Here is a 25,496-nt window from a genome sequence, read left to right as displayed (position 1 = left end):
GCCTACAGCGTCTGCACTGTGCAGACTCACTTGCTATTTTCTTCATATCCTTGTGTCTCGTTATCTCCAAAATAAATTTTGTAAAGAAACACTATTGCATATGTCTGTTTGTATCTGCCTATCAGACCCCCTGCCATTGTGTTTTTTTCATTGTTTTTATAACCTGCATTTGTGATAAGTAGCAGCAGAATTCAGCCAAGATACAGTAGATTATTTTTTTTCAATCCACTGCAATGTAAAACTTTATTATATTTATTCCACTATTGGAAAATTATATGGAGGGGAGCATTCATTAACATTACCTTCGGGCAATAATCTGATGTATGTAATCTCTGTTTTAATATGAGTTGTTATCAAGGCTCTGGTTCAGTGCTAGCCTGGTGTGGAAGCAGAGTAAAACAGAGAGAAATTCAGTTTTAATGGTTTGTCTCTGCCTTTAGGATAACTTGATTGTATGCAGAAATAGCCACTGACCCTGCTTGCCCTTACCTGTGTATTGTTTCTTAGTAACTTTTGTCTTCATCTTTGCAGAATAATCTCAGCCTCTTTTGAAAGCTTTTCTGAGAGTCGTCATCTTTCCACTAGTTCAGATCCTGATACTGTAGCAAACAGAGAGGAGAGCTCACCATCTAGCTATCCGTTCCATCTGACTTCTTTATACGATGAGGACATCATTGACTTGAAGTGAAGACAGACAGACTGTTCCTTACTTCACCTTTTCTTACACATCTGTGAGCTCTGTAGGAATGTCACAAACACTGCTTCTAGTGGTAAAATGTGGCTGGAAGTATTGGTGATTAATCTTTATAGATCCCATGTTATTCTGGCTCGCTTAGCCTGATTTGGTGATGCTTACATCTTTGACATATGTATATTTTCTTATCTCGGTTCATGAAACATTACTTTTTGTGGCATTCTAAAGGTAGGTAATCAATGAGAGCTTCAGGCTGAAAATGAAGTAAAAAGTATTATTTATTCTGAGCTTCTTATAATTGAAGTACCTGAATGAAAGTGGCATTCAGTTAATTGCTGTTACTAATATCTTGAGCTGTTTTACAAGTGTGCACCGTGTAGAAAGAAGAAATTGATGATGTAAATCACTCATTTTGTTTTTTCTTAAAAAAAAAAAAAAAAAAAAAAGCTTTTAGACAAGGTCTTTCCAGACAACGCAAGTGCAGTCTGTCCTTGAAATGATGGAGCTGTGTTTTATTCACTGAGGAATGATGGTTACTCTATAAAGATCAGGTAACACGAACGTGCAGTTTTCTTTTCTCTGACCTGTCCTTGCACTTTTTTTTTTTTTTTTTTTTTTAAGAGAAACTTGAAAACTGTTTTGGCATTAAGAATCTTTGAGTAGAAGGACTTTTTATAAGAAAATACAAGCTTTCAAATCTTCCATAAAATTGGAAGTAAAAAATACATTGTATTTCTCCACAAAGGGAATGCTGTTTCTGTAGTGCAACTGCAGATTTCATTACAGGCAGAAGCCCATGCCCTGATTTTCTTTCTGACTACACAAAGATTCCTGTGCTGGCATCAGAATTAATTGTTGTCTGCTTTTACACCAACAATAGAATTCGTTGCTCCAAGTAAACATATTTTTCTAAATGGACCAGGCTGAAGTTTTACTGCCAAGAAACTAGTTTTCTATGATGAAATAGTCATATTAGATCTTTTGTTTTGTTAAAGGACAGTATTTCATCATTAAAGCTTGATTTTTTTTTTAACCCTTTCCTCCATGCCAAAAATCAATTTTCTACAATGTTTTGAACGGGTTTGCTGTTTTTCATGGAAAAGTGATGCTTCCAGGCTTTTTATATATGAAGGAACTTTATTAAAGCCCTATTTATGGGCTTTATTAGGGTATTTCTTGCTCTTTATGTAGAAATATTTCTGTATCCTTGATTTATTTTGTAATACCATTTATGTGTCATGATTTCCCCTGTCCAAGCACGACATCTGGTGATTTGTGCCTTTTGCTTCAGTCTGTCTGAATGTAAAACTTTTTTTTTTTTTTTGCAAAGTTTAATGGTATATGATGACTTTATTTCTCCGTCTAAGAAAATATGCAAGGCCTTAACTGAAAGGATTACTTCTTATTCACAGTCAGAGCGGCTGATCAAGAAAAGAAGCAATATTTTAAACATTAATTAGTACAGAAACAGAAGCAGTATTAACCAGTGGCTACTTGTACTTTAGTATTTTTGCACCTAAATATGTATGGAGTGAACCTTCGTAAACACCTGGAAGTGCCACCTCAGAGTCTTTGCAAGAACTTGTAATTCTTTTTGAGAATGTCTTGGGGGGAGGAGGGAGGAACAGTATCCATTTTCTCTGTTCTACATACCTGGTTAGCTATGGTTTAAAAAAAAAACACTCTCAAAGTATTGTGTAGTCACTTGTAGTATTGTGTAACCACTTGTGTGGACTCATCAAATCAATTTTAGGGGAAGCACTGTTTGGGCTTGGGTATTTTTAGAAAGCAGAAGCATCACCTTTTTCCATAAACACGTTTCTCAGTGTAGTATTTTTATTTCTGTTGTGTGGGTGTTTTTGAAGACTACTAGTGTGCTGCAAAACTCAGGCTTTAATTTCAATTTAATAAAATTTGAACTGGAAAGTTTTTTTTGAACTTTTAGAATATCAGATTTTAAATGTATTGCAGAGGTTCACTTCTGCTATTCTAGCATGATTTCACATGATTAAATGATAGTTTGATAGTAGTTGAATACACGTGTATACATATGTTGATTAGAAAACTTGTTTGAAGAACCTGAACAAACACATATTTAGGTATCCTGAAAGACATAGAAAGACCTTTTAGATGGAGCAGTAGAGAGATCAAGAAGAATGCAGAAAGTTTGACTATAACTGACCTAGGGTGATAGGATGAAAAACCACAGCAGTGGCAATAAAGTATTGCTATGAAGTCTGTGTGGAGTTCTGCCTGTAATAGCATTGATGACATCTAGCAAATACTAACAAGCAGCAAAAGTACTGTAAGGAATACAGCAAAAGTCTGACTGCTTAAGCTAGTTGAAAAAGAAAAAAGAAAAAAAAAAAAAAGGATCAGACTAGCTTCATGGTATTTATTTTATCTGGAACAGGATGTTGGAAGAGTTTGAGGAGGGAGGAAGCATAGATCCCATATCAATTGGCTTGTCTCTCCCCTCCAGTCTGAATTTTATGGTATAGTGTAATGTGTCTGATGCAAACTGTTATGCAGGTCACATTGGGAACTACCAGACCTAAAATAATATTACTCATACAGGACAGGCAGGATCTGAACACTGGAGAAAATGACCTGTCTTCATTCCTTAGGTATGCAGTAAGTGCCTTAACAGTGCTGTCACTTCTTGAGTATTTACTTCTGCGGTCAACCAGCATGTCATGCAGGCATGGAGGAATAATATTAGACCTAGCAAAAGGAGGTGAAGGAGGGATCATGCAAAATTATTTTGTTTTATGACTCCTAGGTATGGTAACTGAGGCTTTAGGATCATGTATGTGTAGTTTACTCTCTACTTACCATACAAGAGCAGCCTGGAGTGTAGGTAGAAGGCAGGGAACATGGCAGTTATGCTTGAGTTTTGTTTGACACAAGCCACAAGAACCAAAGTGTGTAAAGTTCTTTTTCACATTTGTCTTATCTAAAAGACAAAGTACCATACAATAATATGAAACTGCTGGGAAAACTGGACAAATAGCCACTATACAAGTAGTCTTTGTCAGACTGTGGCATGAATTACATGCATCTTAGTGTGATGAGACATTGTTCTCTGAACTAGCTTCTAGACATTGACTGTCTAAAAGTAGTGTCTTAGATCCATTCTATTCAGGCTCTTGATCAAAACAAAAGCCAACTGTTGGTATTGATGGATAGGTTCTTGTTTGTCATTTCTAAAGGCCACGTTTTTCATCTGTGTAATCTGTCTTCAAACCAGTGTCAGGTGACCAGGAAATATGAAATGGCTTATTGGAAGGCTACTGAGATGGACAGGTATACCGTTCTTTACTCTGGCCCCTTAGAATCATGTTTTTTCTCTTCTTTGTAACATGCGTCTACTCATTAAAGCTTAGAAATTAGCCTTGGACACAAATAGCAGCCGTGTCCACCCTAAGCACAACCTTTCCCACTTTCACATCTTGTGTTAAAACGGCTACTAGTAGCCTGTGTTCTTAGTGTTGGCTGATCATCATATGCATGAGAAAAAAGAAAATCTTTAAAACTACAGCTATGATGGGTAGATGTGTTTTCTAATGAAGAAGATTACTGAATAAAGCTTGCTACCACCTTCAACAGAAGGGTTAATAAATTCCTTCCACAAAGGAATAATTGTTACCAGCTTTTGAACAGTTGCTATCAAGCTAAGCTAAACTGAAGGCCAGTTATGAACTATACCAGTTTGACATGTAAGAACTTTGAAGAGAGATAAACCTACTTGTGTTCCAGACTAACAGTCATTTCTTCCTAATGCTTTCCTCAAGTGGCAATGGAGTACAAATAAATTTTTAAAATGTTTGAAACTGAAAGCAATGGAATGTTTCATTCTGAGGAGATAAAGACCCGAGCAACTTTGGAAGGGCTGGGTGCTCTCATGATGGCAAAAATGCAGACTCTAGGTTTAATGGACATGTGAATAATAACTCCAGTTGCTTCGTTTGCCAGGAACAAGTGGGGCCTCTTCTGATTACAATTGTTTCCTAGACTGGGGAATGAGGATTTTTCATTTTTTCTGGCCTTTTTCTTTCTTTTTTTCAGTCCGTGACAGGATGTGAAGTGTCACTCAGAATGAGTAGCAGTTTTGTTGTCTGCATTCATCTATCTGTCCCTATACGTGTGCAAGCATTTGTAACTGATGGGTAGATTAAAATTAAAACTTTTTTGGAGTACTGGGCTGGTCAACTATATATATATTTAAACAGTTCCTAGTAGGGCAGGTAATAGGTTAGGTTGCACGCATAGGAAGTGTAGCATCGTTATATATGGCCAAGGCTGCTGCGCCTGCCATTTCTTCTCTGCTGTTCTAGGTGTACTTGGACAAGCCAGTTTCAAGCTCTTGCAGGCTTTCCTGATTTGTATTTATGGCTTGTGCTTGCAGATGCAGGAGTGTCCCCAGAGCTGTGGCTTAGTCTGCATTTGAAACCTAGTCCTTGGATTTGGATTTTTTTGTTTGTGTGTGTGTGTGTGTGTGTGTGTGTGTGTGTGTGTGTGATACTGACTAGTGTCATTATTAACAATTTTGATGTCATGGTTCATTTGCCCAGTGCTTGCTAATTCTGTTAAAGCAGTTTTCTCGGATACTTAGGGATAGTCTGAATTTGTGGAGAAATAAATTACACCCTGAGAACTAAATAATACTAATAAATAATACAAGGAGCTCTTATGCCAATAGACAGTAAACATCTGTACTAGCATGCAGGGTAGAAAGTATGTATTATTACAGTTGAGCACAGCCACTTCACCAGGCTGTTTAATGCCTAGCTGTTTCACTTTGTTGTTGCTGACCTGCAACTGACACCCTGTTTGCTAGTGAAACCATATTAGCCTATGATTTCAGGAAAAAAAAGTAAGAGGTTATTTTTGTGTGTATTTATAACTCTACTAGATATATATACAGTTGGATGGAAAATTCTCTAAAGGTTTATGCAGACAGTATTACCAACCTGCAGTGTCAATTTTAACAAAGTCTTTGAATGTTGGCAGACTGTTTTTGTAATTTTATGACTGATATTGCTAAGTTGCTGAGTTTGTGATCAAAACCTCTTTAATACCACTTGTCTAAAATACTGATGTATTATCATTGTTTTTAATGTCATGTGATAGTGCGTATGGTTTGTGTTTTAGATGTAGCATCCAAATAGAAACATTCCTATCACAGCTGGAACTGTTTTAAGTGCAATTTATTGTTTTTGTGAAGGAGGAAGAGAAGACTTATTCCTACATATGTAATAAACTTTACATCTATTCTTTCTTTCACAGTTACAGGACTAATGGCTTCTCTAATTTCTCTTGACTGATGAACCAAATTTAAAAAGAAAAGAGGTAGTATGGCTGCCAACAGTGATCGATTACTACTTCTAGTTGAGTTCTGTAGAAAGTGTTTCAAACATGTCATTCACTTAAGTACTGTCACAGCTGCTGAGATTGGTGCTTGTATCTTAAGCATTACCCATCTTTGACGAGAGCTATAATTCAGCATTGGTTTGTGTTTCTGGGCTTTTAAGTCTTTTGGGACTCTCCAGTTGTAGATCTTTACCCCTTAACTTAAGGCTACAAAAGATGGATTTCCTCCATTTTTCTGGCTTTATATAGGTATATTGTCTTAGTCTACAAGATCTATTGATTCTTTTTGTAAAAGAGACTCCAAAATACATTCTGCTGAGAGTTACAACCCATCTCGTGATTTAAATGCATTCCTAGCCAACCTGACAGCACTAGGACAGATAATGCCTTCATCTCCCTTTGAGATCTAGACTTATTTCCTTGGTCAGGTATCCCAGATGCTGAAGTAGTAACACACAAAAGGGAAAAGTCACAGTCTGAAATAAAAATTATCCAGACTATCATTAGTTTCTTCATATGCCATCAGGAAAAGGTACAGAAGAAGGAATTGTTTTTATTATTATTTATAAAATTAGATCTTAATTTAGCTATTAGAGAAAAAGATACCAGCTAATACATTTCCATTACAGTCAGTCTGCACAAGGTAGGGGAAAATAAACAAAAAAACATGGCAATTTAAGAAAGACTATGTTTAAGACTTATACAAGGAAGATACACTACAGTGAACATACAGAGATAATCAAGTTGCATGTACATACCTACATGCAACATGGGAGGAGAAGGAAAAAAAACATTTTACAAAAATTCATTAAAACAATTTGATAGGAAGTTGTGTAACTATCTGCCACGTGAGTCAGTTTTAGCAACAGCACCATAGTTCATGATATAAAGCTTTCATATCGATAACAGTCTCAGACTTAAGATCTTCTGAAGTGGGCTTCAATCTGTTCCAGGGTCTGTCCTTTTGTTTCAGGTACATAAAAGGCTGTAAAAATCACACTGAGGCAGCAGAAGGCAGAGAAGAGCCAGAATGTGCCATAGGATATTAAAGCCTGAGGGAAGGGAAACAACAGCAAAATATTATGATAAATTGTTACTGTGCAACTACAGTCTGGGCCACCAGAGAAGACTGGCCCAGTGCTCTCTCAGAATCATCTTAAATAAATTTTCTTATGAAAAGAAATACTGGATTGTAATTTATGATGCTTACTATCAAATCATGAAATTCCTTAGTTACCAAGAATGCCATAACCCAGTTTGTTAACACACAGGCACCACTAGATATTCCCCTAGCTTTAAGTGGGAAAATTTCAGACATCACCAGCCATGGAACAGGACCCCAGCCAACAGCAAAACCTGAAATTACAAACAGAAGAGATTAAATGCAAGTTAAGTATATTTCAAAGGGAAAACTGAATGATGGTCAAGTTAGGCAAGTAACTCCACATTCTAGGCTGATTCTGCAAAAAAGTGCCTCTAGCAAAAGCCTGGAGTGTGGCCTACTATATGCTATTGCACTTTATGTCAAATTTCTTACAATAGTCTTAACAAGCAAAATTTCTTATTGAGAAGCTTCTGAAGCTACTTAAAAATTAACCTTGTTTCTTACTGCTGCTTCCTTGTACTGTCACAGAATTCAGTATGGCTCAGATACTACCAAAGACTCTTCGTTCCATTAATGACTACAGAGTAATTCAAACTGAGTGATTACTACTTAGTATTACAAGAAGGAGGTATAAATTGATTTTCCATGACATCAGCTTAATTACTTTACTGCTGGCTTGATCAGCAGGGTTATGAATTCCCAGCCTAATTTTGTCTCATACACTAAAAAGCTCTGTCAAACAGAACTCCATTTATCAATAATATGACAATATGGCACAAATTTGTCACATTCAACAGCAATTATGAGTGTCATGTAATGTCTGCTTAGAAGCTTGTTCCACTCACCAGCAACAAAGAGCCCTAGGCTTACTACTGCAAGCCAGGATAGGCTGTTTTCTGTTCCTGGGGATACTGAGTTTAGAGTGAAACACACATTAGCATTTGATGAGTTGTTCCCATGTGGAAGGACCATTTTAAAGTAAAGCCCAAATAATGCAGTACTGACAGCCATGATGATCCCTGAAAAGTAAGCAATAACCATGTTGTCACTGATCACTGCTTAAGTACTCTTCTTTCTGAGAGCCAAAACACAGGTGCTCAGCCAAATGCAAGATATGCTGGTCCTAGCAAAGTGTTTCTAAAAAGATAGTGTTCTTGGAAACAAACATTGGCTTAGATAAGAGTGAAAGATACCAGAAAATCATTCCATGCATTAGACAAACAAAAGTCCTTAAAAGCAGTCATTGCTATTGAGTGTACAATGCAACAACTATATCAAACAACTGGGGGGGTGGCATATTTATTCGTAAAGTTAAATTTCTTTAAACTACATGCAGCCTTGTGTAAGCAGCACAACACTCCGTGAATGTAGCTGCAGCTATGGAGAAGCTACTTGAAATGTCCACTTTTAGACACCTTAGGTAGCAGAAATTTGTATTGTGTCTTCATGACCTAGCTACTCCAAAGTATGATCTGGCCTGGTAAAATGACAAAAAGGATAGCCATACACAGGTTTAAGGGGCACCACCTACAATGAGTTCTGACAATCAATCAGAAATTGTGTCCAAAGAATATATTAGGTTAAATACCATACACTATAAACACTAGTATTAGGTTTTAGTTAGATATTAGGAAGAACTTCTTTACTGAAAGGGTTGTTAGGCATTGGAATAGCCTGCCGAGGTCTTTAAAAGATATTTAGATTTAGAGCTTAGTGATATGGTTTAGTGGAGGACTTGTTAGTGTTAGGTTAGAGGTTGGACTAGATGATCCTGGAGGTCTCTTCCAACCCAGGTGATACTGTGATATGGCTATGGCCAATCGAAGTCAAACAATCAGATTGTGTACATAAATTGTGACGATTTCCTCTTATGAATTAAGAGTTTAAGTCCATAGTTAAATTATAAAGCAAACCACTTAAGATACATAAATTGTAACACTTAATTCCCCCAACAGTTACGAGACTTTCTGGTACTCTATATAGTTCTTTTTCTAACTGAAGTCAGTAGTATGTTTTACCAGACATGTAAAGCAGCACTTTCCGTCCAGTTTTATCTATGATAAGTGCGGCCACAGCAGTGAAACATACTTGTACAGCACCCACAACAACAGAAGCCATTCTGCTGTCCTGAAATAAAGTAAGAGGCCGGGAGAAGAATTTGCTTTTTCAGGCTGATAACAGGATCACTTATTAAGCATTAAAGATGCATTTGTTTCTTGACTCTGGAGGAAGAAAAGCTATCCCACAGAAATCAATGGGGAGGGGAGGGGGGGAGAGACAGAACCTTAAATAAATAAATAAATAAAAATGACAATGTCAAGATTAATTAACATAACATACTGGTCTCTTAATAAACTTTAAAACACGTCACAGCTTCTCACAAGAGTTTGACTTTCTCTGAAGCATTGGATTTGTAACTGTACTAAAAAAGTTATGAATTAAGATGACTATAACAAGAATTTCTATCAGTAGCAAAGTTTCACACACAACATACTTCCCCCCCAAAAAGTCACATTCAGATATGCCAGAGTAACATAGTCAAGAGGGTATCTATAACCCAAAACCCAAACTGTTATCTATGATGCAGGCAGGATCGGCGTCAAGTCAGTTTGCTACATTTTAGACTTACTCAGTACCTACTAAACTCAAACAACAGACATTTACCAATCTGGCAACACAAACTGATTACCTTGAAGTTTGCATCTTCAAAGATAATTTCTGCATAAAACATAACTGCATTAATGCCTGTTACTTGCTGAAGGAACATCAGAGCCATACCAATAAGAAGTGGCCTGTAGATTGAAGGATTCTTAAATTCATAGAGATTTAGTCCCTGTTAAAAAGATGAAGTAATGATTCCATGAAAAGTTCAATATTTTAAATTAGAGATCACCAACAAATGATGCATTTGGACAGGTGCAAGAGGAAGTGCTTTTATATAACACAAACAATAGGAAATCAGTGTTAGAGATGTTGAACAATCCAACAAAACTGCTAGAAAAAGAAAAACTAGATATCAATCAGAATAGATAATTACCAAGATCATGAGCTTGACTGCTACTCAGGCATACCAATGGCAGCCAACAGTGATAGTTGCAGCTGAAAGGTAGTGGAAAAAAAGGCTCTAAATCTCACTGATTCTTAAATTTTGTTTGTATGAGAAAACAGGTTTGGACTGATGTTTTTAGAAAAGGCTACTAGGCAAGCAACAGTAAAAAAAACCTTTTAATTACACTGTTTGCTTTCAGATAGTATTCAAAAAAAATTTAATGTAATCAGATTCTCATCACCTCCTCCTCAACATTAGCTTTGATCTGCCTACATTCCCATTCATGGTCCATATATGGTCCCCGCAGAAACTGTAAAGAAGCTATGGCTTCTGCATGTTTGTTCTGATTCAGCAGAAATCTTGGTGTTTCAGGCATGAAGGACATCAACAAAAGCATTATGCAGGGTGGAAAAGAACACAACACTGCCAGCCAGTGCCATTTCAGTGTTATTCCTGGTGAAAAAAAAAAAAAGAAAAGAAAAAAAGAAAGAAAAAAAAGAGACTGTGAACATTAGCTAGTTTCGATTCCTTAGTGTAGTTCTTTCATTACATGTACTAACTCTTTATTGTCATTTTAGACCCCTAACCCCAATACCTGCAATGTAGGCTCCAAGTATGCCAGTTACCACCATCAGCTGAACACAAGAGCCAAGCATACCACGGACTTTTGTATGAGATATTTCAGATATATATACCTAAAACAAGGAGAAAAATCTAATTACTTCTACCCAGTTTTGGATCAAGAATTTGAGAAGTAATTCATTTCTGAAATACAGACATACTTTCTAGTGACTCCCCTCTTTAAAAAAAAAAAAGCCTTAAGTAAAATGGCGTGAGTAGAAAAGTACTACCACAGAAATGCACATTGGCATTATGGAAAAAACATGGAGAAAGGGGAGGCCCTAAAACAGAAAAATGCTGATGTATCAGCATCCCACATATGACCAAACTTGCATTAGTAAGGGCTTCTTTTGTTAGCCATATCAACAACAAAAGCATTCTGGTGCTTGGGACAGTCTTGTATGAACACATGGCCCACATCACCTATAAAACTCTTTGCAAATGAAAGTTGAAAATTTTTCGTTCAACATAAAGACTGCGTATTTGGCATTCTCCATGAAGTCCTCAACTGACAGTCGCTCATCTTAACATACATGAACAGCAAACATATCTCCTCCAAAATTAGGGAACAACTTAAATTTTTTAGTTCGTTAAAAAAAAAAAAAAAACGCTGATCCTAAGTCAACAGCTACAGCTCACCAGTATACACAGAAACATAGAAGAGAAATCCCTCATGTTTACAGATGCATTTGTTTTTCCAAAGTTACAATTTTAAGTTTTTCAAGAAGAAAAATAAGTAATCCTTAGGTCAGGAATAGTTTACAGCTACAAAACCATGGTATTACAGATAACATTTTCCTCCCTCATCACTGCAGTCATATAGATCTTTTACTGTTGGCTGTGGATGAATGCCTTTGCAAACGGGAACTTAAAGCTTGGCTCCAGGAAACAAAGAGAAAGCAGTCGTTCATAAAGAAAACAGAGTTCTTTCATAGGCATTAGCACAGCAGATTGCATTCAGCAATGGAGAACGTTGTACAAGATTATAATTTAGATCCCACTGATTAAATATTTTTTTTGTTTGTTTGTTTTTATAACTATCCAGATTGGTAACTGAACATTTATTCTGCACTTCACGATGACTTCTTTCCCTTTCCCTTTTATTTTCAGTTTGCTTTTTACTTCAAAAGCAAGAAATGCTGGAACCACCAGAAAAGAAACAAGCTTGAATTCTGAAATTCTAGATAGCTTATTTCATACTGCCACTAGATCCAATAGGCAAATTATACAGAAATAAAGAAGACAACAAGAGAATGAATTCTTTCCATTAACCTAGTGCACGGATATTTCTGAATGCATGTGAAAAGTTAATGTTTCAAAGACAGCTGTTAAATGGAAGGAGTAGTCACTGCTTGGTATTGCGCTAGAATGAGTGAGTGAGCATAGTTAATTTGAAAACCTAAGAAGTTTGGTGAGATACAAGACTATTAGAAGTAGATGGTAATAGCAAAAACAAGCAAACAAAAATCCAACTTCAAGAGATATAGCTACACAATATTAAAACAAACAGAAGCAATCAGATAGTAAGGACAGACTAAAAATCTGAAGGATCATATGACTGTACTAAGAATGCATAATGCAGAAGTGCTATTAGAATAAATAAAACATTTCTGTATTTTCTTCATGACTAAAAACATGCAAAAATATGATCCTGTAAAAATCAGTTTATTTTAAATCCACAGACTGAGGCTAGAGTTAGTGACTGCATCCAAGCAACTTATGATAACATTATGAAATAACAAACATTCTCCTAGAAAAGCTTTAAAAACAAATAAAACAAACAAACCACTCACCAACAGAAATAATGCCTTACTTACCGGAACAACAAGTGAAGTAATTCCGCTGGCTAAGCCAGTCAGTATTCGTCCAAAATAAAGCATCCAGACATTCTGAGCTGAAATAATAACTACATATCCAGAGACATACGGTATTGAGCACAGCATTAGACTCAGCTTTCTCCCAACTCTATCCACAAGATAGCCTCCCAGTATTCCTCCAGCAGCAGCTCCTAATGTTACTACAGACTTCAAAAAAAGAAGTTTAAAAATACGTATGCATATATTTATACATATATGCATATAAATAAAAACATTTTTGTTGTTTTTGTTTTTAAAGTAAATAGCAGCTTCTGAAAAAGAAAATTGTACAAGAGCATGCAGGTGTTTTGAAAACCAAAATAAACACTAAATTCCTAATCAAACCATAGCCAAGAAGCACTACTCACCACAACTGAGCAGCAAATAATTTTCAGATCACATACATGTACAAAGCTCTTTCAACGAAGAAAATAAAACAGCAGTAACCTTTGTAATCTGTCTACAAAGCCATCCATTCACAAACGGGCCTTCAAACTGTTTTAAAGCCCTGAAGAATATTATCTTGAATAACCTGAAGTCCAACCTGTACCAAAAGCAAATATTCCCTATGTTGACAGATTACACCTAATCTACTAAAGAGTTGATTTTCTGTGGTCCCCTGACAGGCTCAACTGAGAAAGCTGAGAATTCTCACAAGATTTTTTATCATCAAAAGTAAGTTCAAATAACATGGGCATTTACTAATATATGCTAATTGAGGGTCATCGCAGCACAACATCACCGTCATTCAGGAAAAGTCTGAATCAATCACTGATCTCACAAAAAAAAAAAAAAAAAAAAAAAAACTCATTAACAAGATCCACATTTATCCTTGTTCTTAAGAGGAGTAAGACCCCCTCATGTAAACAGTGTCTTCTTTACCTACACTTTAAATTGAAATCACATAACAGTAACACTTCATCATACAGAAACTTACCCCAAACCATGATGCTTGACTGCTGTCTAATCTTAATGTAGGATCATTGATTTCCCTCAGCTCTGGTATAACAGGTGAGCTATAGCCTAGCACGAAGCCAAAGCTAAGTGGTCCTAAGACAGCAGCAAACGTGGCCAGGTACAGCTTCTTGTTTTGCACTCTGAGGCAGAAGAGACGGATGAGAAGGATCGCGCCGCCTCCAGCCCCTCTCACAAGGGCCGCTAATGCCCAGACGGGCCTGACAGAGGTCCCGACCCCGAGCTCGCATCCGTCACGTTCCCCGCCCCCCGCCCCGATACCGGCCGCAGACTATCTCCAGGGCAGTGAGCGCTGTCCCCGAGCCAGCCAAGGCGGCAGGGCCGCAGCGCCCGCGCTCACCTCTGGTAAGCGTCCGAAGCCGGGTAACCCAGCAGGTACCGCGACTCCTCTGCCGCCATGCCCCTACCGCGGGGAGCGCCTCGGCGCGGCCAGCCCTAAGCACTTCTGCACGAACCGGCCGCGCTACCGGGCAGGCACCGGCCCTCAGGACAACGCCGACCCCAGAGGGACACCGCGCCTCTTGCGAGCCCTAGTTCAGACGGAGGCGGCGGGAGTGCGGCAGCGGGGCGCGATGACGTTTGGAGGATGCGCCGGAAGCTGCCCGACTACGGAGAGCCGTGGGCTCCGGCCGAGTGCCTTCCCTCCGGGTGCCGGCCGGTTCGCCCGGCGCAGCTGCCACGGCGCGGGGCTCGCCTTCTCTCCGCGCCCTCTCCCCCCTCCCGGCTCCCCTCCCGCGTCGGGCGTGGCTGAGGCGCACAGCAGTATCCGAGGGCGGCCGCTCCCGCGGGTGCCTGCAGGTTGTGGTGCGGGCTGCGGAAGTGGCGGGAGCCTGTCCTTTGCTGCGGGAGCGATGGCTGCGGGGAAGCCCCAGTCCCTGGCGGGCCCTGGGGGACCGAGCGAGCCGTGGCGGCTGCCTGCCGAAGGACGCTCCGCGCCTGGCCGCTACCTGAGGTGAGCGGGAGTTGTTCAGGCGGCTGCTGGTGGCTACAGCTGCGCTAAAGGTCTCCGGTCCTCGCCGTGCTTTGCGTGTGGAGGGAAATGGGAACGGGTGGGGGAGCGGCGCGGTTGTCAGATATCGCCTAGGAAAGAGCCCTGTGCACGCAGCGCCGGTTCCGGGCCCTCGCGGCTGCTGTTGGTTTCAGCAGTAGCGTCATGTGCTGAATGCAACACACACCTTAGAGCTCACGTATTTTTTATCGTTAGGGAGACTGTTAGAAAACTGTTTGTTCTAAAAAGAACGTGTGCCTGTTATAGAGCAGCAGCAGCTACGCTTTCTGCCATACTTGCTGAGGAAAGCCCTTACGTGCTGTCAACAGTAACAGTGACTGCATGAACTTGTGACTCGACAGAAGCAGCTGATTTTGTGCATTTAATGCCCAGTGCCTTCCTGTGTTTTTATCAAGAATTGATACTTCTCTGCAGGCCACGTGCAGCTTCTCATAGTGAAGACTCTACTTTTCAGTGCTACTATGTCACGTTAAGAGGTGTTCTTTAAGGTTTTATTCTGTAAAGGTAAACAGAAATACATTTCTGTACGGAAATAAACATATTTGGCTCCCATTCAGATTCCTCAGTTTTTTGGATTTGGGAGCTTCTATTAATTAAATTTGGTTAGTTATCTAATGAGTGGAGTGAGTTCTTCCAAAGAAAATACATATAAATAAAGCTTTTTAACTGTTTGCCCGATGTTTCAAACATATTTTAGAAACCTGAGAATGCTACAGCATAGTATAAATGCTTACAGATCACAGAGTTTAAGAAGTACCATTTGAAGCCTTCGGTTTCATGGTTAATTCTGTTCATTGGAAATAAACTGGAAAATAGGGAAAAAATTAAAGAGGTCAGAGAGATACAAAAGATGACTAACATTCTTCAATACAATTCTCCAGACATATCTTTGTATCTTCTTTAAAAATAAAGCAGCTAACTTTTTTTTTTTTCTCTTTCCCATAAAGTAGTTCAGGACAAAAGTCTGAATAAATTCTGTCAGTAACTAGCTTCTTATCCCTCTGTATGTTTTGTTCTCTTCCCTTTTTGAGTTAAACCATGAGTAAACTGTAAGACAGTGTTTATTTGCTGTAGTAGGTTTAAAACTTGAATCAACCCTTACTGGATTCAGAACTTAAAAATGTTAACCTGTAACAAGAAAGATGTAAATATTCATAATGAACGCTAACATGCGCTTGCTCTGTACAGCTAACTTCTAAGTCTTATACAGGTCAGACAATAGTTCAAAGTTTGTGCAAATGCTCTTTACTAGCCTCATGAATATTTTATGTTTTGTTTGGTTACTTCAGTCTATGCTTTAACCAATGGAATACTGATGTACCAATAATAAAGATGTGATGCTTACCTTGCTTTCTGAATAGAACTAATACAGTATTTTGATGTATCACAGGTAAATTTTTCCATAACCTTATGGAGAAAAAGGACTTTGAAGCATGGCTTGATAACATTTCTATTACATTTCTTTCTCTGACGGACTTGCAGAAAAATGAAACTCTGGATCACCTGATTAGCTTGAGTGGAGCAGTCCAGCTCAGGCACCTCTCCAATAATCTAGAGATTCTTCTCAAGAGGGACTTCCTCAAACTCCTTCCATTGGAACTGAGTTTTTATCTGTTAAAATGGCTTGATCCTCAGACCTTACTCACATGTTGCCTCGTCTCTAAGCAATGGAATAAGGTTATAAGTGCCTGTACAGAGGTCTGGCAGACTGCATGTAAGAATTTGGGTTGGCAAATAGATGACTCTGTTCAGGATCCTCTACACTGGAAGAAGGTTTACCTAAAGGCTATTTCAAGGATGAAGCAGCTGAAGGACCATGAAGCCTTTGAGACATCATCTTTAATTGGACACAGTGCCAGAGTATATGCACTTTACTATAAAGACGGTCTTCTGTGCACAGGTAGGAAGTTCAGAAAACTTGTAGTCCTTTGTTATCTTCTACACAGCCTCATTTGAATAATTACAAGTTAATTTTCCTTGACCAGACAGGTTATTTTCATAGTGCTAACTCAGTTCAATGTGATTCAAAAATAAATTTATTTTGCGGTTTCTGAAGCTTCTGGATCTAGTAAACTCACTAGTCACTTTAATATTAAAAAAAAAAAAAAACACACACACACACAAAGACACCAATTTCTTTACCAGTCAAAAAAAAGATGGTATCATTGTTGCATATCATTCTTTGTATTAGCAAGCACATTTGAGAAGTACAGCTATGTTAGTTATCCTTTAGAAGATATGTTAGGTTAAAGGGACCTTGATTGGGCTGACTGTATGGTCACTGCAGTCTCTCAAGCTGTATGAGGCAAAGTGTCTTCCTTGTGACAATTTCTCTGATATATTCATAAGCACTTTCAGTTCTTAACATAATCTAAGCTCTTGTGTAAAGAACCATAAAGTAGATTTAACCTTGCTACTAATCTGACTTGCATATTGTATTGGTGGTTTCAGCTTCGTTCCTGAAGAGTGCAGACTTCAAGATTTCAGTTTGAACTCAGAAATACAGCCAGAACAAATATGAAACATTAAGTACAAAAGAATGGTAACTGCTGTCAGAGTATATTCCAAGGATTTCCCAATGACTTGAGATCACGGTATTATAGAATAAGTTAGAAATAGTGGCTAAGTACCTTCGCATCAGCTGGTACATTAGGATGTTTACTAGAAACTAGCAACTAGATGCTGGCCAGTCTTTCACTTTCCTAGTCAGCAGGGAAGGAAAATCCACACGAAGCAGCATTGTCAAATGTTACTGAAAAGTGGCACATTTATGTGCTGAAACTACAGGAGAATAAAAGAGAGAGAATGGTCTGGGCTCTTTTTCCTGCTCTCTAAAACCAGCAGACTTGAGTTATTGTTATAAGTTTATTTGCTTTTTTTAAAAAAAAAAAACATACAGAGAAAGAAATAAAAATGGCAGATGCGGGGATCTGGTATTCATCTGCTGTCTTTCCATCTTTATCTATGGAGAGATTTGATGGACTCCTTTCCTACCTGAAACAAACTAAAACACAGTATAATCAGTGGCTCCCCAAACCTGAGCATGATCTATCTTATAAAGCTTCCAGGTGTGGGTGCTGGTATCTGTGGAAGGGAAAATGGAAGGCAGACATCTAGCAACATAATTAAGATGGTTAATTCTTTCCTGTGAGGAAAAGATGAGAGAGCTGGGACTATTTTCTCTGGAGAAGAGAAGGCCTGGGAGAATCCTAACAATATGCATAAATACCTAAATGGAGGGTAGAACCAGTTTCATCAAAGGTGCCCAGTGACAGGACAAGAGGCAGTCAGCAGAAACTGAAACACCAGAGGTTCCATCTGAACGTCAGGAAACCCTTGTGTTTTTTTTGTGTTTTTGTTTGTTTTGTTTTAGTTTGATTTTACTGTGCAGGTGATGGAGCACTGACACAGGTTGCCCAGAATGGTTGTAGAGTCTGCCTCCTTGGAGATACTCAAAAGCCATCTGGTCACGATCCTGGGCAACTGGCTCTACATGGCCCTGCTTGAGTCAGGGGGGTTGATCTCCGGAGGTCCATTCCAGCCTCAACTGTTCTGTGATTCTGTGAAAATACTATGTTTAAGACAGAAATGAAATACTAGTAAAGGCTTGAAAATTGTATATATTATTTGCTTGCAATTATCCTGATACTTTATATTCTAGGATCAGATGACTTGTCTGCAAAACTGTGGGATGTAAGCACAGGTCAGTGCATCTATGGGATCCAGACACACACTTGTGCTACGGTGAAGTTTGATGAACAAAAGCTTGTAACAGGATCTTTTGATAACACAGTAGCCTGTTGGGAGTGGAGCTCTGGGGCAAAGACACAGCATTTCAGAGGACACACTGGTGCAGGTATGTTGAACTTCCCAGTTTTTAATTTCACCAGTCAAGTAATGTACATCACATATAATAGAACACATTATAATTTAAGTTAGCTTTCTGTACAGTAGTGTATTGTTTTAAAGCTCTGTCCCTAATCACTTTTTGTGAGGGAAGTGGCCAGAACAGATCTAGATCTGTCCGTTCTTGGATAATGCCAAGGCATAGTAATATAGTTTTTTGCAGGAAAATAATACTAAGTGCAGTGGTGATGTAGTGCTCTAGAGTTCTGAATAAAAGAGGCAAACCATATATAACAGGGAGCACGTGTCAACAGGAGATCTTTATACCCCCAAACTGGAGATGGTCTTACAGGAGAGAGCACAATAGATCCTGGGAATCTCTATGTGCATTTCTGTCTTAATTATCTGTCCTCTACCACAAAATACCCTCAACTCAGCTGTAGGTCTGTTCTTGTATGACATACCAGTTGTACTAATCCTGCTGAAATTGACTTCTTAGAACTATTATCTTAGGAACTACGGTGATGTTACACTTCACTGTAATCCAGTCATAATAGAACCACTGATCTACATGCTTTTAATTTGAGCAAATGGTAGTTTTGTAGTGTACGTTTGGAGATGCACTGATAATTCATGTATACAGTTCAAGAACAACAGTTAAAACTGTAGTAGCTTATGCATTTTCACCCAGTTAGTGTCTCAGAAAAACACATGCACAGAGACTGGTATTCCTTATTTAAAACCCGCTCTGTTTGTAGTTTTTAGTGTGGATTACAATGATGAACTTGACATTCTGGTCAGTGGCTCTGCAGACTTCACTGTGAAAGTGTGGGCCTTATCAACAGGAACATGCCTGAATACCCTTACTGGACACACAGAATGGGTCACTAAGGTGGGAATATTGATTTTTTAAATAAAAACACTTGCAAAAGACTGCCTTGCGTGAAGTTTTTAGCATGTTCTGAATTTCTGTATCTTAATTGCAACCTTGTCCCTAAGTGCAGAACCTGAAAAATATCAAGAAATGTAGATAGTGCAAAACAACATTTTAAAAGAAAAAATACTTAAGCTGTAACTAAACCTTTCAGAACATTGAAGAGATTTCTGTTCCAAAGAAGCTGGAATACTACTAGGAATTGGTGTTCAATTCAAAGACCAAATGAATACAGTGGTTCTGAAAGAAAGCTACTCTAAAAATTATGTAGAAAAAGTAATGATCTTGATAACCAAAGTCTAAGCATGACAAGTGTTCTGAAGTTGAGAAACAGTATTTTCCTTGTGAGCATTTCAGAATTTGGAATGTGTGCTGGAGTGAGAATTATCTTAATGTATTAGTACAGTAAGTTCTCACTAGTAGGAGCAAAAAAAGTGTAAACAGCAGTTTCCCTTCAGTTGCTAAAAGTATCTGTATTGCCTTTAACAATCTCTGTAGCATACTCCTGTATAATGAAATGGAAAATACAAATGAATGCTTGGTTAACAGCATCAGAATAAGTCATTACATCCTTCAATTACAGGTAGTTTTGCAGAAGTGCAAAGTCAAATCTCTTATGCATAGTCCTGGGGATTATATTCTTCTAAGTGCAGATAAGTATGAAATCAAGGTATGTACCATATGTCACGAACACATCATTGTTCTTCCTAGGGAAATAGAATACTTGAGTGCTCTGCTGATTGACAATTAATATAGGACTTTTTCTCTCATAGTCCTTACTTGTAAAGTTGTGTTCAAGACAAGAAACTCTTTGGAAGCTAACTTTTCAATGCTTTCCATCATGTTTAGAATCAAATGGTAGCTTGACATGAATGGTAATTTAAAAAAATAAGTATTTTTTTCATGCCTAATGTGCTAATGTGACAGTGAAACACTTGGGGCAAATACTGCTGTTTAAAGAAAATAAAGAAGATAAGTATTTCTGAAAAACATTCATACATTCACCTGCTGTTTAACAAGAGACTGAGCCTATTTGAGTAATGGTTTATCACTTAAATGTTTTGTGGTCTTAACATGTTTTTTGCTTTTTAATTCTAGATTTGGCCTATTGGAAGGGAAATAAACTGCAAATGTTTGAAAACACTGTCTGTTTCTGAAGATCGCAGCATATCCCTGCAGCCCAGGCTGCACTTCGATGGTAAATACATAGTGTGCAGTTCAGCACTAGGATTATACCAGTGGGACTTTGCCAGCTATGATATTCTCAGGTAAATCTTTCGTCTTAAAATGTGTAGAACTTATTCCAGTGGTGTACTTTGAAGAAAATATAAAGTATTCTGTGAAAGTATTATATGAAACGTATTGGTTTTAATAACTTTCTTTAGATGTGTAAAGATTTTTTATCAAGATCCTTTTGAATTACATCTTTCTTCACACATATTCATAGAATCATCAAATGGCTTGGGTTGGAAGGGACCTTTAAGATCATCTAGTTCCAACCCCCATGCCATGGGCAGGGATGCCACCCACTAGATCAAGTTGCCCAGGGCCTCATCCAGCCTAGTCTGGAACACCTCCAGGGATGGGGCATCCACAACTTCTCTGGGCAACCAGTGCCTCACCACCCTCTGAGTGAAGAATTTCTTCCTAACCTTTAATCTAAATCTCCCCTCTTTTAATTTAAAGCCATTCCCCCTTGTCCTATCGTTACTAAACAAAGCGGGAATTTGTTCTCCATCTTTTTAAGTCCCCTTGAAGTACTTAAAGGTTGCAATAAGGTCACCCTGGAGCCTTCTCTTCTTTAGGCTGAACAGCCCCAGCTCTCTCAGCCTTTCTTCACAGGAGGGGTGCTCCAGCCCTCTGATCAGCTTTGTGGCCTTCCACTGGACCCATTCTAACAGATCCACATCCTTGTACTTGGCCTTCTGGGCTGCAAGCGCACGTTGCTGGCTCGTGTCAAGCTTTTTGTCCGCTAGAACTACCAAGTCCTCTGCAAGGCTGCTCTCAATGAGTTTTCCCAGTCTCATGTCTGGGATTTCCCTGACCCAGGTGCAGCACCTTGCACTTGGACTTGTTGAACCTCATGCGGCTCAAATGGGCCCACTTTTCTAGCTTGTCCAGGTCCCTTTGGATGGCATCCGTTCCCTCTTTGGTATCAACTGCACCACTCAACTTGGTGTCATTGCAAATTTGCTAAGGGTGCACTCAATCCCATTTTCTATGTCACTGATAAAGATATTAAACAGTACCAGTCCCAGGATAAACTCTTGAGGGACATCACTCATCAACAGACTCCACCCAGACATGGAGCCATTGACCACCACTCTCTGGGTGCGACCCTCAAGCCAATTCCTTATCCACTGAAAGGTCCACCTTTCAAATCTGTAGCTCTCCAAGCTGAAGATCAGGATGTCATGTGGGACCATGTCAAAGGCCTTACAGAAGTCCAGGCAGATGACATCAGTTGGTTTTCCTTTGTCAACTGATGCAGTCACTCCATCGTAGGAGGCCACCAGATTGGTCAGGCATGATTTATGCTTGGTGAAGCCATGCTGGGTCTCTTGGAATAACTCTTTGTCTTGCATGTGCCTTGACATTGCTTCCAGGAGGATCTTTTCCGTGATCCTCCCAGGCACAGAAGTGAGGCTCACCGGTCTGTAGTTCCCCGAGTCCTCTTTTTCTACCCTTTCTAAAAATGGGAGTGATGTTTCCTTTTTTCCAGTTACCAGGGACTTCACCTAACTTCCAGGACTTCAAATACGATGGAGGGAGGCTTGGCTTGGCTTGGTTTCATTCTGTTTGTATTGACCAGATTTTGTTGTAATTTATCACCTGTTAATACCAACCATTTGATTGCTGTTTTGCTTTCGGGCCACTAACTACTCCTCTTATTTTCAATACATGAGCTACAGATTTTCAAAATAGACTTAAATCAGACTTTATTGCTGTAGTTGTGAACATAAAACTAGTGACTAATGTTGCTACCCAAATTGCTCTGCAGCAAACCAGAAGGCCATTTCTGCAGGTCATTAGACAGTACAAGGTATTAAAAAGACACTTTTCCCTTATATAGGACTACTGAACTGAAATCTGTTATTCTCAATAACAGTGTGGAATGACAGTAAAATCAATGGGACTGCAAAAAAGGATCAAGTATTCTGTTTCAAAAAAGAGAACGAGGTTCTGTCTGTTGGAAATGGTGTCATCAAAGATTGTAACTTATCAAAAAAGTGCATTCTAAAACTGTTAGCAGACTCAATTGAAATGTCACGAATATTGGAAGAGTACCTACTGTAGGAAGATCTACTTCAGGAGAGCTGCTTCTTCAAAAGAGAAAGATTTTCTCTCACTGCTGAGAACAGTTTTTCATCTCCATATGTTTTTGTGCCTTAGTTCTGTGCTTTATGTAATGCTATGATCAAACACTCAGTCAGCTGTGGAAAACATCCTCTTTAATTTTTGTTCAAGTTGTGTTTATTAAGGCAACAAAATCCCAAAGGTTTAGTGGAACTAATATATTCAGTTATTTCTCCCTAAAGTAAAAATATTTAACTTACATAAAGGGTCAGTAAAGCAACATTCTTGTAAGGACCAGTGCTGAATGATTTATTGTATTGTCACAAAAAGACCTTTCTGTGCTTTATTTCCAACTTTTGAAAGAGTGGTCAAAAGAATAGTATGAGACCTTGTACCTTTTTATAGACATTTAGGTGTGAAATCCCTATGAAAATTTTCTGTAAAATACAAGTACATCTGCTCTTGTGTGTATATCTGGAAATTGACTTCTTTTTTCTTCTGCTGTGCAGAATCCCTTTCAAACCTTAACATTTATTTATCTTTAGAAGTGTCTGTCCTGAATGCAGAAAGCCTACACTGAAACCACAGGCCTGACTTGAGTGCTCACTTCCTTGATTTGAAAAATTTTCATCTAGTTCTTCTTGAATAATTTAGAAAAGATGAGTTTAGATACTTCCTCTCTGTAGACACATAAGAATTTGTTTTAATAATGCTGGTTCATGACTGTGTAGTGACAGAGTTTCTAACAACACTTTTATCTTCCAGGGTTATCAAGCCTCCTGACTTCTCAAACGTGTCCTTGCTGGGCTTTGGAGAGATATTTGCTCTACTATTTGATAACAGATACCTGTATATAATGGACTTGAGGACAGAAAAATTGATAAGCCGCTGGCCTCTACCGGAGTACAGAAAATCAAAGAGAGGTTCAAGTTTTTTAGCTGGTGAAATGTCTTGGTTAAATGGATTAAATGGCCAAAATGATATGGGCTTGGTTTTTGCCACCAGTATGCCAGACCACAGTATCCATTTGGTGTTATGGAAAGAACATGGCTGAAAAGATCACGTATGCAGATTCTTCAGGACTATCAGCAGTGTATCCATAAAATGAAACTTTGCATGAACCAAAGTTGCACACCTAGTGGTATCACCATGCAGTGCACAATCATTTACTTTTGTTTGGGCATTTGGGAATGAGTTGTTTTTGACATAATGCAACACAGCATGCTAACAGTATTCGCCACTAAATTTGTCTTTTACTCATGTTTAAGCATACCTTTATGGGCTCTGAAGCATAGCTTGTAATGTTTAAACCATTCAAATCCACCATTAAGTCTAAAATGAAATAATGCTTGTACCTGACTTCTGCCCTGTTTTTTTTTTGTTTTTTTTTTTTGGCTGTTGGAACAGAAGGTGGATGAAGCTACTATTTTAGAGTAGACTTTTGTGTTTGTTTATTTTTTATATATATATATGTATCAGCAAATACTGGTTACAGTGCATGGCTGCTTTTTTAACTTGAATGCGAACATGGACCCTTTCTCTCCCTAGTACTGATTTTTGTCAAAATGTTTTTTTCCTTGAGATAGCTTTAAGCACCTATCTTTGACATTGGGAATCAACACAGTCCTTTAACTAGGGTCAGATGCTAACAATAATAATTTAAGCTCAGGAATATGTCGATGTGAGCTTTCCTCAGACAGAATGAACCAACTTTTCATCTATCTGATAGAGCTTGCCACAGCAATTAACCTTAGAGAACATCTGACAGTATTATCATATTTACTGGTGGTTTTCTCACTCAGAATGATTTGATCAGTATTTTATAGTTCACGTTTCCTATGGCTTGTGTGAGAATGTAATTTAGTTTGCAGATAGTTAGAAATTAAATGAATCAGAAGATGGTGTTCAATGCGTACACCAAGAATCACACTTATATCAATTGATGTCTAGCAGCCATACACTTTTCCCAGAAAGTTGAAGTTAATATAATTACACACTTAAAGTAGTTGTTGCATCTAGATTTAGAAAACAGGGGCATATGTGAACGGTACATCTCTGAAAAGAAAAAAAAAATCAAAATTTTGGAAAAAAAAAAAAAAACAAGCATAGGAGTGGAAAAACATCTACTTTGATCAGCTGTAAGAGACCTGATAAACAGATGAGTTAACTATCGAGTAGCAATACTCAACATATTTTTGTGGTGTATGACTTGTACTTAAAAGCTGTATCAATGACATCTCAACTCCCGTGCTTTAGAAGTACTTTGAGGTGGTTTCTTTGTTTTGTTTTTGTTTTCCTTACAATAAAATCTCCCCTTAGTGTCTATTTTTACACAAGCTGAAAACAGGTGTTTTCATGAAGATTGGCTCAGGTCCCTGAAAAGATGAATTTGCCTAGCACTAGTATTTTAAGTGTGATGATTTTTCTTTCCAGTATTTACCTGTGGAGACATAGTTCCTTGTGTAGTAATGAACAAAGGTATATAGTATGAATTGCAGCAACGGAAGAAGAATTTTTATAGGCAAGAATCAATACTGGAATGACGTGGTAGGAATTGCATGAATTCATGGTGGAGCAGCATCTCTTGAATACAAGGCTGGAGTCTTTACCCAGTTTTCCACCTTTATTCATGCCAATTTACTTTGAAATTAGGCTTGTAGTTAAGGATTTTACCAGGTAGAAGCCAAATTCACAGCACTTTATTTAAACAATGCCAAGTGGGGCACATGTGATGATC

The 25,496-nt window shown here is 38.4% G+C and overlaps 3 protein-coding genes across 7 annotated transcripts in view; 2 read left to right on the top strand and 1 right to left on the bottom strand.

Moving 5' to 3' along the window:
* GARNL3 (GTPase activating Rap/RanGAP domain like 3) overlaps positions 1–5,991 on the top strand; it is a 51,797-nt gene extending 45,806 nt beyond the window's left edge. For both annotated transcript variants that reach the window (XM_072025502.1, XM_072025503.1), the window contains exon 29: positions 532–5,991. In XM_072025502.1, coding sequence (XP_071881603.1) covers positions 532–688 — 157 coding nt within the window. In that variant the 3' untranslated portion in view covers positions 689–5,991. The remainder of the gene's footprint in view (positions 1–531) is intronic.
* Positions 5,992–6,600: 609 nt separating this feature from the next.
* SLC2A8 (solute carrier family 2 member 8) lies at positions 6,601–14,239 on the bottom strand. 3 transcript variants are annotated; one of them, XM_038165134.2, is made up of 10 exons: positions 14,014–14,239; positions 13,636–13,795; positions 12,660–12,866; positions 10,817–10,916; positions 10,463–10,674; positions 9,862–10,005; positions 9,191–9,299; positions 8,018–8,191; positions 7,305–7,423; positions 6,601–7,119 (listed from the first exon to the last, which is right to left on the bottom strand). In XM_038165134.2, the coding sequence occupies exons 1-10, from the start codon at positions 14,070–14,072 to the stop codon at positions 6,985–6,987; spliced, it is 1,419 nt and encodes a 472-aa protein (XP_038021062.1). In that variant the 5' UTR covers positions 14,073–14,239; the 3' UTR covers positions 6,601–6,984. The 3 variants fall into 3 exon arrangements, with proteins under 3 accessions (XP_038021062.1, XP_005024058.1, XP_012959166.1); XM_005024001.5 differs by having other exon boundaries at positions 7,278–7,423; positions 14,014–14,238; XM_013103712.4 differs by lacking the exon at positions 13,636–13,795 and having other exon boundaries at positions 7,278–7,423; positions 14,014–14,238.
* Positions 14,240–14,275: 36 nt separating this feature from the next.
* FBXW2 (F-box and WD repeat domain containing 2) lies at positions 14,276–24,862 on the top strand. Of its 2 annotated transcripts, none has more exons than XM_005023991.5 (7): positions 14,276–14,625; positions 16,073–16,582; positions 18,344–18,538; positions 19,287–19,420; positions 20,046–20,132; positions 20,561–20,730; positions 23,525–24,862. In XM_005023991.5, exons 2-7 carry the CDS (start codon positions 16,093–16,095, stop codon positions 23,811–23,813), a joined length of 1,365 nt encoding a protein of 454 aa, XP_005024048.1. In that variant the 5' UTR covers positions 14,276–14,625; positions 16,073–16,092; the 3' UTR covers positions 23,814–24,862. The 2 variants fall into 2 exon arrangements, with proteins under 2 accessions (XP_005024048.1, XP_038021063.1); XM_038165135.2 differs by having other exon boundaries at positions 14,441–14,625; positions 16,165–16,582.
* Positions 24,863–25,496: the final 634 nt, after the last annotated feature.

This window comes from Anas platyrhynchos, chromosome 18, assembly GCF_047663525.1.
Source record: "Anas platyrhynchos isolate ZD024472 breed Pekin duck chromosome 18, IASCAAS_PekinDuck_T2T, whole genome shotgun sequence".
Classification (NCBI taxonomy): domain Eukaryota; kingdom Metazoa; phylum Chordata; class Aves; order Anseriformes; family Anatidae; genus Anas; species Anas platyrhynchos.
The sequence above is the reverse complement of the archived record's forward strand: the minus strand, read 5'-3'. Positions and strand labels throughout refer to the sequence as shown.

Coding starts and splice junctions, on each gene's coding strand:
- SLC2A8 (XM_005024001.5), bottom strand. CDS start 14,072: ATGGCGGCAGAGGAGTCGCGGTACCTGCTGGGTTACCCGGCTTCGGAC. Junction 12,867..13,635: donor GTCAAGCATCATGGTTTGGG/GTAAGTTTCTGT, acceptor CTTTTTTTGAAG/TCTGTAGTAACATTAGGAGC. Junction 9,300..9,861: donor TTGAAGATGCAAACTTCAAG/GTAATCAGTTTG, acceptor ACTTTATTTCAG/GACAGCAGAATGGCTTCTGT.
- FBXW2 (XM_005023991.5), top strand. CDS start 16,093: ATGGAGAAAAAGGACTTTGAAGCATGGCTTGATAACATTTCTATTACA. Junction 18,539..19,286: donor CAGAGGACACACTGGTGCAG/GTATGTTGAACT, acceptor CTCTGTTTGTAG/TTTTTAGTGTGGATTACAAT. Junction 20,133..20,560: donor CAGATAAGTATGAAATCAAG/GTATGTACCATA, acceptor TTTTAATTCTAG/ATTTGGCCTATTGGAAGGGA.